The sequence below is a fragment of the Anopheles maculipalpis genome, chromosome 3RL (assembly GCF_943734695.1).
Source record: "Anopheles maculipalpis chromosome 3RL, idAnoMacuDA_375_x, whole genome shotgun sequence".
NCBI classification, from domain to species: domain Eukaryota; kingdom Metazoa; phylum Arthropoda; class Insecta; order Diptera; family Culicidae; genus Anopheles; species Anopheles maculipalpis.
The window spans coordinates 14,777,669-14,790,208 of NC_064872.1; the positions used below are offsets into that span (position 1 = coordinate 14,777,669).

The 12,540-nt window shown below is 43.4% G+C and overlaps 5 protein-coding genes across 5 annotated transcripts in view; 2 read left to right on the forward strand and 3 right to left on the reverse strand.

Moving 5' to 3' along the window:
* The window catches only part of LOC126565285 (uncharacterized), a 433,172-nt gene that overhangs the window by 305,308 nt on the left and 115,324 nt on the right, over positions 1 to 12,540 (forward strand). The window lies entirely within an intron of this gene.
* Positions 4,527 to 6,284, forward strand: LOC126564779 (WD repeat and FYVE domain-containing protein 2). Its single transcript, XM_050221884.1, has 5 exons — positions 4,527 to 4,711; positions 4,959 to 5,306; positions 5,387 to 5,626; positions 5,709 to 6,047; positions 6,135 to 6,284. Exons 1-5 carry the CDS (start codon positions 4,551 to 4,553, stop codon positions 6,271 to 6,273), a joined length of 1,227 nt encoding a protein of 408 aa, XP_050077841.1. The 5' UTR covers positions 4,527 to 4,550; the 3' UTR covers positions 6,274 to 6,284.
* Positions 7,567 to 8,554, reverse strand: LOC126560427 (uncharacterized). Its single transcript, XM_050216386.1, has 3 exons — positions 8,523 to 8,554; positions 8,267 to 8,421; positions 7,567 to 8,201 (listed from the first exon to the last, which is right to left on the reverse strand). Exons 1-3 carry the CDS (start codon positions 8,552 to 8,554, stop codon positions 7,567 to 7,569), a joined length of 822 nt encoding a protein of 273 aa, XP_050072343.1.
* LOC126565571 (uncharacterized) lies at positions 8,653 to 9,176 on the reverse strand. Its single transcript, XM_050222762.1, has 2 exons — positions 9,116 to 9,176; positions 8,653 to 9,035 (listed from the first exon to the last, which is right to left on the reverse strand). The coding sequence occupies exons 1-2, from the start codon at positions 9,174 to 9,176 to the stop codon at positions 8,653 to 8,655; spliced, it is 444 nt and encodes a 147-aa protein (XP_050078719.1).
* LOC126565706 (histone-lysine N-methyltransferase set1-like) lies at positions 11,474 to 12,335 on the reverse strand. Its single transcript, XM_050222910.1, has one exon. The coding sequence runs from the start codon at positions 12,333 to 12,335 to the stop codon at positions 11,475 to 11,477; it is 861 nt and encodes a 286-aa protein (XP_050078867.1). The 3' UTR covers position 11,474.

Sequence of the window (12,540 nt, forward strand, 5' to 3'; positions counted from 1 at the left end):
ATCGACGTTACGCCGAGATGGGACGGATGAGAACCAAACAGGGAAGTACAACACGACACTAAATACGCACCACATCCACGCACACACACACACACAAACGCGCACAGAGTGGAAATGCACTTGAATAGTACGCACTAGTATCATGTACTGGCAAACCGACCAAACCGACCCGACCGACACGCTGTATTGGCACCTCAGCACTGAACGGAGGCACCCGATAGAATGCAGAAACAATCGATCGTTCGAGCCTGATAAAGCGTGAAATGGCCACCTCGTCCGCTGTGCTTGCTACCCACACGACTACACCTGTGCGCCGACCGCTCAAACAGACGGGGTCCACCATCGAAACCCTAGCATCAGCCAGGGCTTACCCGATCTGGTAGCACTTTGATGTGAGCACAGCTTTCGAAGTTCTCCCTCCGAACTACTTAATCGACAATGGATTGAAGTGCGCTGCGTGGTGCACGTTGTGACCGTGTGTGTATGTGTTTGGTGTTTGGTGGCGGGGAAATATTTATTGTGCTACGGGTTTGGTTGGGTGTAGAATTGGTGCTCGGTTTGGGATATGCAAGTAAGATCACTGTCCAGAAGTCTCTTATCCTGTTAGAACTCGTCTAGAATTATCCGATTCTGGGGACATCCTTGTCAGTGACATTATCAGTGCTTTCCATTATCAGCAATATTCCTATCAGTCGTTAAGCCCGTGACCAACTCCTCCAGGTACAGTGCAATTGCAACTCTCTCGCCATGACGTCATAACTCGCGGACATCGGGTCATGCGAAACACCACCGTCTCAGGTCCTGGGATGAGTATTGATGACCCACTTCAACATGGTTGAATGGAAACAAATCAGAGGCTTCCTTCCTATCAGTGCACCCGAACACCGGAATGAACTAGTTTACCAGTGGCAAGCGCAACACTGCAAAGTATGCACAATATGGAATTACCCGCTTTTTTTTGCTGATTAATCGCCACTTCACTTGGCGCGCGTTTCATTGCACGTGGGAAAGTGTTACACGATCGTTGGTAGCAGGATATGGGGGGGATGATGCTTAGTTCTATTCTGTAACGGGCAGGGACGCATTAGTACGTTATCCGGATAGAAAGGAACATTGGCAAGTTTCCTGAGCAAACAATTAATCCTAGCACGCTAGTTCCTGTTCCGCGTCAGGGATGATTCCGTGTGGTTGATCCTCGGCCCGCTTGGGACATCCACTGGGGCCGATAATAATCATAGCTAATAGGATGATTTTAAGGAAATGGCGAGATTCCATAAATGTGCCGTTTAATGTCAATTAGATCTTCAAGTACAGGGTTACATCAGGTGCAAGTAAATGCCCCGCCATGCGTGCGTGCCTCGGTGCGTACGTTCGTGTGCTACGCACGTGAGCAGCGGCGGAATCACGTTCCACACAGACGTGGCACACATACACTAACGTGAGAGTGGACGGGCAGGCCGATATCCGGCGCGCTGTTCAATAAATTTTTGAGTGAATGTTAATTAGCTACGCGGGCACGTTGACACAGCACTTTGGCAATGGAACGGGCGTCGGGTTAGGGTCAACCGGGCGGGTATGATGTCCGAATAGCTAGGACACCGGCGCGGGTATGGCGCTTTGATGAGCTGCTATCCTTTCGGGAAGGTGTTGTTATAATAGACGAGCTGGCCACGATCGCTGATCGATGCCGCTAGAATTGCGAATCAATGTTCGGTTGTTTATCACCTTGAACTATTGCGAGGAAGCGTGGTGCGAGCTGGAGATTCACGTATTTCGTTGTTTTTTTTTTTTTTTGTTCCCCGGACTGCAGAGAGTGTAACCGGAAATAAGTGAGGGTATAATGTTGGAAAGGTGTTTGTTCGTTGGTACATTGTACTAACCGTTATTGGAGAATGTCTACGCTGGGGCACTTGATATAAAATTTAATCAACGGCTATCACTTTCACGGGGACGTCGGCTGATATTTACCAGTTGTCCAGTATAACACGTGCAGTACAGATATCTCACCTGATAGGAGTTGATTCACACTATCCATATTGGTCAGGAAGTAGGTGTTTTTTTTATTTCAAATGTAAAGCAAGGACTTGAGATCCGATCAGTACTGTCATCGTTTGTTACAAGCGTGCGGAACATCATCTTCTCGCTGCAATGCTGCATCACATGAATGAACAGCGCGCTGATGCGATTGGGCCGCCACTGAACTACCTGCCACTGCTATTCTAGGACCAATGTTTAATAAACAGCCTTCACCAGTGTGTGGCGATCGTGCCTTCCAAAACATGTTTCCTATTCGGTCGTTGGCACGCACGCACGGCGGAATGGAGATTTATGATGATAGTGCACGGTTCGATACAAGCTGGTTTGCTGGTTGACGTGAACATGCTGCCGGGTGGAAGATGTCTTAATTTTCAAGGGACATGTGGAATCTATAGGATTATGAACATGTTTTGAGAATTTAAATGAAGGTCAGTAATACGACAACATGACAAGCAAGTCCATTTGTCCAGCGCGGATCAAACTCTCGATATGTTGGAAAATTTTCACAAATTTTGGGTTTTGAGTTACTAATATGTTGAGCGAAAAATGGGATTTCGACTACAGCTCATCGCATTGTAAAGATGACAAATCCTATGCGTATTGTTCTCTCTAACCATTGGCTGATTAAACCTGCCATTCGCATCTATCTTAGGGCTGATAATCCAGCGGGGTAAATGAAGTCGAGGGAGCTAAATTTCAAGTTCATACTAGTTGTCGTTGTTGGAAGTTTTAAAGAGGCTTTGGACCTCCTGGGTCACTTTCACCTCTGGTTCATACTAGTGATAAATTATTAGAGTATTTTCGAAGAACGACTCAGAGATAGGAGCGTCCCTATTGGAACCAAGTTCGTTGGTGCAACGAGTTAGGATCGACCCGTCAGTGCACTTGTGTGCATCGAGTTCATGTCGACCTGTCCATCCCTGGTACAGGGATTTCCAGACTATAGAGCCAGACAACGCACCGGCTGTTGTTGTGGTAGAGATGCCGTTCTTCATACGATAGGACCGGAGTTCAAATCCCACCCGGACCGTTCCTTCGAAGTGAGGATTGATTTTACAACTTTGTGGTATCTAGTAAACCATTCGATGACCGGCGTGACCTAGCGGGATAGATGAAGAAAAAGTGCCAAACAAGATGAAGACGTAGAAGACTTTGTTTCATAATCCTTTACCTGTTCAACAGTCAATTTTAAAAACAAGAGGAACAATCCATTAGGGATTCGTTACCCAGCCTTTCCGTGTGAGAGATAGGCATTGGTATCATTGGGTCAATAGACAAAATTCTTCACGATGCATGTAGTTATCCAAATAGATTTACAAAATTATTAAAGCAAAACTAGATCATTAAAATTTCATACGATTTAAATAAAAGTGTACCATTTTCGCCAGCAATGATGTCGGTTTTGTAGAGCAAACCACCGCCGTTTTGTTTGACGTTTGAAATTCAAATCCTATGGAATGATCTAACCTCGTTTAGCACTACCGTGCTACGTTTATTTCTGTTTCTTGTTACGGGTGAAGATTAATAACAAAAGCTATACATTACTCGTATTGTTAAGGTTATTTTCCATCTTTTTTGTTCAAACATTATCTACGATAACGAATTGAATTTCTGCTCTATCCGTTAAAAACTCATTTGAATTCGCATTCAAATAGTTGATCGATTTTTACCCCGTTCGTCGATTACTCGATTTCGCCCGTATTTTGACACATAGCCACAACAAAAAGAAAAAAAAAACACACACTCTTATTGACAGCCTTCGTTTGCTTTTATCAGGCTCTATCGCAAAATAAAATCACCATCATCGTTGGCAAATAATTACTGTTGCACGAGCAAAAGCGCATTAATATCGTAGCGAAAAAAGAGTCTTTTGTGTGTAGTGTTTTCGAGCAAGTGTCGGTCAACAGCGTCCCGTTTGTCCACGTTCGTTATTTTGTGCTGCACCACCAATTTCTGTGCATTCTCTAGCAAGGGCGGGTACGGTCGGCCGCTTCCAAGCTGCTGCAACTTGTGTGAGCGAGTGTGTTTTTGTTTTTCCAATCGCGTTATCTATCAATCCCGGTTTCGTTTCGTTCGGTTTCGTGTTGAAGGGAAAAAAAAGTGCTAAACAAGTATTACTCACCTTCCGCTAGTGCTTCCGGTGTTCTGGAACGTCACAAATACCATTGGAGTGGTGGAGCAATAGGAAAGAAAAACGAACCCCCCCGTCATCGGGTGGAAAGAAAACAAGTGCGAATCAAGTTTCATCCGTTTCGATTCAACCGCACCCCGAGATTCCTTGCCACTACCCCCTTCAGGCATCATTCGCGACCCAAACATCCACACCGCACCGCCCCACTACGACCGATCGACGACATAATTGGTGGCGTACAAAGCTTGTTTTGTTTGCGCGTACCAGCGTTTGCGTGTGTGTCATCAGCCAAGAGTGAACTGTTGGCGTAGCAGCCTCCCTCCGTAGATTGGGTTTTTGGTCTGTTGTGCAGCTTGAGTGGGTGCGTGCGTGTGTGTGTAGGATGGCGGCGGAAATAAAGCCAGCACCGAGGAGTGCAAATGACCGATTTTGCACAACGAAAAAGCCGGAATTACTCAGCAAACTAGAGGGCAGTAACGATGACGTGAATGCGGCCGTACTGATTCCGGGCGAGGACGGTGTTATCAGTGTTTGTGATGGCAAGTAAGTGGGTCTAATTGAATTTCGTTTCCCTCACACGACGAGCATTCCTGTGCTCCGGGAAGAGCTGTGCCATGCCAAATCGATCGAATCGGCTGCACTACACGACGTGGCGCGAACGTGGCGACAAAAGGCAGAAGAAGCGAACGAATGCGGAAACGAAGCTGCCTTCTACCATGAGTCGTTCCGATTCATTGATTTTCACCGTCGTGGAGCAGATTATCAAAGCATTTTTTATTCTCGTTTCCAGAACGATACGGGTATGGCAGAAGCGCGATTCGGGCCAGTACTGGCCATCGATCTGTCAGTACATGCCATCGGGATGTACGTCCCTGTGCTACACGCCCGAAACGCGAACACTCTTCATCGGCCAGGAGAATGGAACAATATCGCAGTTTACCCTGTCAGACGACTGCAACCGGCTTACACCGATCCGGGAGTATCTGGCGCACCAGGCGCGCATTACCAGTGTCACGTTCGCGAAACACACCGGATGGATCCTGTCGGCCGGGAAGGATAAATTTTTCGCCTACCATAGTACCGAAACGGGCGAACGAATCGGTTGCTATACGTTCGAAGCGATGTGTACTGCGATGCAGTAAGTATAAAGAATCCGTCACGGCTGCTGCCTGATCCTGTCTATTAATAACCGTTATTTTTTGTTGTCTTGCCCACTAGGTATGACGCCTTATCAAAGTATGTGTTTGTTGGAGATTACAGTGGACAAATAACGATGCTCAAGCTGAGCGGTACCGGTGCCACGATGGTAACAACGATGAAGGGCCATTCCGGCTCGGTACGCTCGCTGTACTGGGCGGAAGGGCCTCAGCTGTTGTTCAGTGGATCGCAGGATCAGTCCGTCATCGTGTGGGATGTCGGTGGCAAGCGTGGAACTACCTACGAGCTACACGGACACAAGTAAGACTAGGATCAATTTTGATTGAGCCGTGGAGAATTCGAAACAATTAAAACCTTTACATGATCCTTTTCTCTCCTCCAGCAACAAGGTGTCCTCGCTGTCGTACGCATCGAACACGCAGCAGCTGATATCGGCCGGCGAAGATTCGGTAATTGTGTTTTGGGAAATGAACGCCATGCGCAAGGTAACGCCCGACTGGGTCGAGTCGGACACGTGTCAGCTGTGTACGCGAGCCTTCTTCTGGAATTTGCGGGCCATGATCGATCAGAAGCAGATCGGCATTCGGCAGCATCACTGTCGCTATTGTGGCAAGGCGGTGTGCGACAAGTGTTCGACCAATCGCATCAACATACCGATCATGGGATTCGAGTTTGATGTGCGTGTCTGCGACCAGTGTCATCAGCGGTTGAAGAGCGAAGAGTAAGTGTGGAATGAGGCCGTACGATAAGTATGTCCGGTGATTTATTCTAATATGTTTTGGCTCGGTTTATTTTACTCTTCCCTTAGACGGCCCTCGTTGGCAACGTTCCACGATGCCAAACACAGTATCGTAGCGATGGATTTGGACGAACCAAGGAAAAGATTGCTAACCGTTGGGCAGGATCGTATCATCAAGATCTGGGATCTATCCTCTATCTGGGGTTAGTAGTGTTGTGTTGGACAGGAAACAGAGATTCGCGGCGTTGGTGATGGTATTCACACATAATCCTTTGTGAATGCGGTTAATCATATTAGGGAAATTCTGAAACCCGATCTGGGGGTTCTGGGTAAGCGAAGCAGATATTGAATGAGGTCTTTTAGGTCGGTTTAGAAAGGGACCGTGCTACAGTGTTATCGATTATTTATTCCCTTGTGTGCCGTTATTTAGCCTGGTGACTGGCACTTCTATTGATTGTTCCCCATTGCTTTATCTACCTTTGTTGAAGTAATAGTTGTAACAGTTGAGCGAAATACTTTGTCCATTTGAAATGTATTTCCTTTGTTCGATCGTTTCGATGTTTAAAGTAGGTAGATCGTAGCCGTTTCGTTTCTGTCCAGTAATCGTTCGAGGTATTGTTTAATGTGCATGCTGCGTGTGATATCTGTTCGAACAAATTTTTCTTTGTTCGCAACAGACACACCGTAAAATATTCCCTTTTACCCTGTTTTTTTTTATTTGTTCGTTAAGTAATACAAGAGACACTCTTGCAAGCAAGCAGCGAGTCTACTTGTGATTCCGACGCTTGCAAATGCCATGAAAGAACGCAAGATTGAACATGTTTTGCGTCTTTCAACGGACCAAAAAAACCAACGAATCAAAATCCGCTACTAGCGTTAAAAAGGAAGCGATTTCCCCGCTACCGTCAGATTGGAAGTGAGAGACAAGGAGCGAAAATAATAAACTAATGTGCAACAAAGTAAGGTTAGAGGACCTCGAGCAAAGCGAAAAAACCTAATAAGGGAATTAAAAAAAAAAATTAAACACAGTGCAATACACACGAGGGGTACGGCGATAATGGCTAAACCGCGCCTAAATAAAAGAGCAAATGTACTGTGTAAGAAAATCGGAACAAACTCGTGACTAAAACTGATACCAATATATTGTTGTCGGTGCTTTTAAATGTTTCCTGTACTGTGTAGGCCATCGGGAATGGAATGTGGTGTGAAAGGAAAATTGGCCTCTAGACGATTCCTGCTAGCGGAGTTTAGCACTGTAAACTGAATTGAACAAATTGGACCCAACAAACTAATCCCGTGGGCAGAACCTGTGGCAGTAGATACGGCACACACCGAACCGGCAAACTCTGTACATTGTAATCGTAATAATAATAATTCGCAAATAGATGAGATATATTGTTAAAATTTAATAATAAAACTAATCACTAAATAAACAACCTCGAAACAATGCGATCGATAGGGGACATTTTATTGTACACTGTCACAAATACTCTTTGCTTCTCTATCGGCTAAGAAAGTTACTGCGAATGTCAATTAAATTGTACACATTCTCCTCGGAAACGTCACCGGCGGGTGGCGTTGTAGATTCTTTTAAATTCTCCAACAAAATCTTGATAGTTTTAATAAGACGTTCCGGATCTTGCTGCTTGTTAACTACATCCAGTTGTACCCAAAATGGATCGTTGTCTGATGATTCTATTGGTTTTGGAGTTGAGTTGGGGTTCAGCGTTACATCAATCGGATCTTTTTGGGGTTCATTTTTCGTTGCAGTACCATTCTCACCTAGTTGTTTCTCAATTTGGAGTAGCTTTTGCTGTAACTGATATATTAGGGTCGAAATATCTGATGAATCGTCCACTTTACGATTTTGATCACGATTTTGATGTGGCAGTGGAGGTGAAAATTTCGTAGTCTGTCCCAGGGCGGAAGAAGGTTCCCTTAGGGCGTTGTATTGGGGGGAAGAAATTTTATTCCACCAAGGAAGTGGATCAGCTTGCTTAGAGGGAAACTGGTGCCATTTTGCAAGGTTATCTTTTTGGTGGTAAGCCGAAGAACGAGAACCGTATGTATACCAGTAGTTTTGTTTGGAAACAACCCTAGATGGCGATACTTGGCTGTTGAAGTAGGGAAGATGTCCTTAAAATATAAAGACAAAGATCAGTTAAGTATTTTTTTCGAAAGTTATAGTGCAGCCAGTTTACCTGAACAGATGGGAATAATGTAAAACCCGGTTAAAATAATGAGGGCAAGAAGGATGCTTTCCATCTTCTCCTTTTGATGAACAATTTGCTCAGCTAATGAGGAGTGTTTGATTTTGAAAGGTTCGCTAATAACTGATGACAGCAGTAGCGCATTTCTGCAGTTTTATGGTGACTTTTGAGCAAATGCTGCTTCAGGTATGTCATTGGAACATGTACCCTGAAGACAGGGAATGCAAAGACTTATACCCTGACTAACTGTTGGGATGTCCACAAGACCTTGAGGACCATTTAAATGATTATTATTTTCGATTAAAGTAAAAACTATAACGTATTTAAGATGCATCGTATCCAGATCAATTTATTTGTTAACGTTACATATACGTCGCTCAGTATGTGGTTTGCTTATGGGTGTTGCCCAACTTCTCAAGCAGCAGATGCGGCTTCTTGGTTTCAACCGGACGATGCGTTGTGGTCGTCGTCGTCGTGGTAGGCTTGTGTGTCGTCGTGGTTGTTGTGAAATGCTTCGTGGTGTGCACCTTGTGCTTGCATGGCACAGTTGGTCCGTGGTGATAATGTGGCGGATAGTGCAGCTCGTGTCCATGTTCCGGTCCGGGCCATGGGAAATTGGTGATTGGTTTCCAAGGTTGATTTCCCCAGGAGTGGTGCTTGACCGTTTCGTAATCCTGGTACGAAGGGACATCATAATTAGGCAGATATTGTGGATGGGATGGTGGTGGTCCTTCAGGTTGCTTGTTGTAGTGATACATTCCTAGAGTGGAACAAAAGATCATGTAAAGAAAATTGAGATTACACGACGGGTTTAGATAAGTTTTGGTTGAATTCACTTACCAGCATTGTTGAGCGTCGCACAGAAGCCTAACAAAACGATCGTGGCGCACAGGATCTTCATGGTTGGTTGGTACGTTGGTAAATAACACGTTAGGGGGCAAAAGAACGATCGAGACTGACATGTTTCGGTTGAAATCGGATCATATTTATACTGAATATGTGCATTTCGCAGGCAAAAAATTGACCGTTGTGGTAATCCTTGGTTTTTCATAATATTACTACCTAGACCATAATATTACTACCATTTAGCCTTGGTTGATTAAGGTAAAAAATGAGGAACTACTCATGACAACCTCTAGGCTTAAGTTTTATTTATTCTCTTTCTTTTTATAGGTATTAAGTTCGTTTGGAAGGTAAAGTTATTTTGTTCCAGAGGTTAGCTCTGTAGAGAAAATTAAGGTAGAAAAAATTCGTAGATACCAGGTAATTATGCTGGTTTCTGTATAATTCCTTGTGACTTATCGTATGGAAGTCACTAGAAGGAACTATTCCCGATTAATCCAGTGAAGAAGGTTTACTTTGTTTATTTATTTGGTTTTCAGCGGAGACCGTGTGAGACCCCCTTCAAAAAGGACTTAAAACAAAGTGGACTTAAAACTTAAACACGGACAAAAACATGGCCGATTTTCCGGTCAGTAACGGTCAGAAACAACGCTAAATTCACGGTACATGCATTACAAAGGATCAGAATCGTCAAAGGATTGTCAAAGGTCAAAGGAACCGACCAAGGATCGGGACGATGCGGTTGTCCAGTAGTTCGTAGCTGTCCCGGAACTAACAGCGTTCTGGGCGTTGCAATTGCGCTGGTTTAGTGACTCGAGGCCTAACCACGTACAGCATCCAATGTAGTCCACTTACAACCTCCAGAACCGCAAAGCGAGCCGGGTGAGTTTCCGGGCCAGCGGACGAGCAGCAGATGGGGTAACAGCTAATGCTAAAATGCTAATTTGTTGAAGGGCTAGGGCCAGCAAAAGGCTAATCCGTCTGTAGAACTCATAGAACTGTACACATTTCAAGGAAATGGTGCGAAAGCTTTGGAACCGATCTCAACGGCACATCGATCACAACAAGTTGTTCCCATGAGCCAAAAACTCTTAAAATTAAATCTTTTCCTTGAATAACAGTTGAGACAAGTCTATGGGGAAATAAATTTTTAATGCGAAAGAAATGTTAAAAACCATGTGTAAGAGTTAATGGACAGTAACAAGATACTTATGTTTTATTCATCTGGATTGGTAAAAAAGAGATGATTTGTATTTGTTTTTAATGTAACCGAATTTTAAAGTCTTTAGGACCCTTTTCTGTACTTGCAATCCCTTAACCCAAGGAGCTATAATTTTATTGATAAAATAATTGTCATACAGTGAAGAAAACCTTTAAAAACAGTCAGTTAAAATTGAGATGATGCAGGATATCCCGAGATTTTTTTTGACGCGATCCCGGATCTCCTTTCTCCTACTGATTTTTTATTTCGTGTTGGTATGCTTAAACTTAGAGAGAATTTCTCCTATAAAAGTATATGAGCACTATGAGGAGCTATGTAAAGCTTTGTAAAGCTGTAAATATTACATGTTTGAATATAGAAATTATCCAGGGTGTAAAAAATTACCAGTATTTTTTCGACTCGATTCGATGTAAATATTTGTTGTCGATTGGGGCTGATTGGACTGTGCTCCTGAAAACAAGACAATACATCGTTGTACAATTTAATTCATACTAAAAATAAGGTCAGAAATTTATCAGCTTTATTATATATTATTCATATAACATCAACCATGTGAAAACATTTTTTTATACACCCTGGTTAGTTTGTATAGTAAAGTAAGTTTTATTAACAGCTTTACAGAGTTGCTCAGAGTGCTCATAATTGTTCATACGAGAAATTCACTCTAAGTTTTAGCAGACCAAAATGAAATTAAAAATTCAGTAGTGGAAACCAAAACTATCTGGGCACGTGCCAAAAAAAACGTAACGTAACAAAAACAGAAACATAAAGGACCGCGTAAGAAAACCTCTGGACAAGAACAAAAATATATGGAAACGTATCAAAAAACCAACAGGAAAATGTTATAAATTGCTGCGATTCCCTCTACTTTTTTTCTATTTATTTTACACCACTATTTGTAGGATTTTTTTTACAATTCTTGGCACGCCTGAGGCTGAGGCTTTAAAATGAGAATAACAAGTTTAAAAAATTTCAAATATGTTATAGGCCTAGTAAAAGACCACGAACCTTCTCATAAACGTTCCTCTTCAATAATAAGTGTTTAATTCATACAGAATTTCATCTTTATTCGCCACAGTTACAAATAATTCATTTGAGTTTTGGTACAGTTATTACCAGTCGCGCTCCGTTTTATCAAAATTGACCCCTAACATCGATAATGCCCGAAACATCTTCACTCTCGACCGAATCTTCCAACGGTAGAGCAGCAATTTTGCCGAGATCTAAACCTTCGAACCACTTTTGTACATTTTCCGCCAAACTTCTACCATTGTCAAACGGATTTGGTTCAATTTCTCGATGCTCCAACACTAGCTCGGCAGTGGGTTTATCTTGTCCTTCGAGCAGAAGTTTTCCTTCATCCTTTTCTACCGTAGTCGGTGTAGTGACATCCGTTGATGTGTTAGATAGTTCTTCAAGCAGATGCTCCATCTCCTCGGACGCTTCCGGATCACTGTTAGAGTGATTCGGCACTTCGAAACGTGCCGCGTCGTCTTCGTTTTCGTCGTTCGTTAGTGTTCGACTGCCAAAAAGTTGTAGCTTAAGCTCCTGCAGTTTGTTTTCAAGTTGCAGGATAACCATTTTAAGCTGACCAACGTTGGCACTTTGCAGGTCTTCCGAGTCATCAAATGGTGTGGCAGCGGTTTTGGTGCCTTTCTCGTGATGATGATGGTGCTTGTGCTTATGATGCTTATGCTTGTGATGATGGTGATGTTTGTGGGGTTTTTCGTGATGAAGATGTCGTCCTTCTGGCGTTTCATCCGGCATTTCGGTAGTTGTCGGTGGCGGAGGCTCAACTTCAGGCGAAACAGTAATCGCTTCGGGTTCTTCTTCTGCAACCGGCTGCTGAAGGAGTGGGAACGGTCTCCATGGAAGCTGGAACCAGGTGGGATAATGTATCGCGTCGGGTTCGTCGCTTGGCAGGATATTTTCGTTTGGCCAATAATAAGGACTAGGGACCGTTTCTACTGGTTGTCGATCATTGTAGTAAACCATTTTTCCTGCAAAGGAAGTGATAGCATGAGTGTAATAGATGCGATGATGATATTTTAAAATGTCTTACCTGCACTGGTCAACATAAAGCATAGGGAGAGATGAAAAAACTGCAAACAAAGTAAATGTTGTATATTTTTGGAAAAATTTTATTGCAGGAAAGAAAAAAAAATGTCAGAAATAACATCAAATTTGACAATCAACTCAG

Bases quoted from the DNA above. Each gene is read 5' to 3' on its own strand.
- LOC126564779 (XM_050221884.1), top strand. From the start codon at position 4,551: ATGGCGGCGGAAATAAAGCCAGCACCGAGGAGTGCAAATGACCGATTT. The intron at 4,712-4,958 runs GTAAGTGGGTCT...TCTCGTTTCCAG, and splicing joins ATCAGTGTTTGTGATGGCAA to AACGATACGGGTATGGCAGA. The intron at 5,307-5,386 runs GTAAGTATAAAG...CTTGCCCACTAG, and splicing joins GCGATGTGTACTGCGATGCA to GTATGACGCCTTATCAAAGT.
- LOC126560427 (XM_050216386.1), bottom strand. From the start codon at position 8,554: ATGGTCCTCAAGGTCTTGTGGACATCCCAACA. The intron at 8,422-8,522 runs GTTAGTCAGGGT...ATAAAACTGCAG, and splicing joins GTCTTGTGGACATCCCAACA to AAATGCGCTACTGCTGTCAT. The intron at 8,202-8,266 runs GTAAACTGGCTG...TTATATTTTAAG, and splicing joins CATTATTCCCATCTGTTCAG to GACATCTTCCCTACTTCAAC.
- LOC126565571 (XM_050222762.1), bottom strand. From the start codon at position 9,176: ATGAAGATCCTGTGCGCCACGATCGTTTTGTTAGGCTTCTGTGCGACG. The intron at 9,036-9,115 runs GTAAGTGAATTC...GTTCCACTCTAG, and splicing joins TGCGACGCTCAACAATGCTG to GAATGTATCACTACAACAAG.
- LOC126565706 (XM_050222910.1), bottom strand. From the start codon at position 12,335: ATGGTTTACTACAATGATCGACAACCAGTAGAAACGGTCCCTAGTCCT.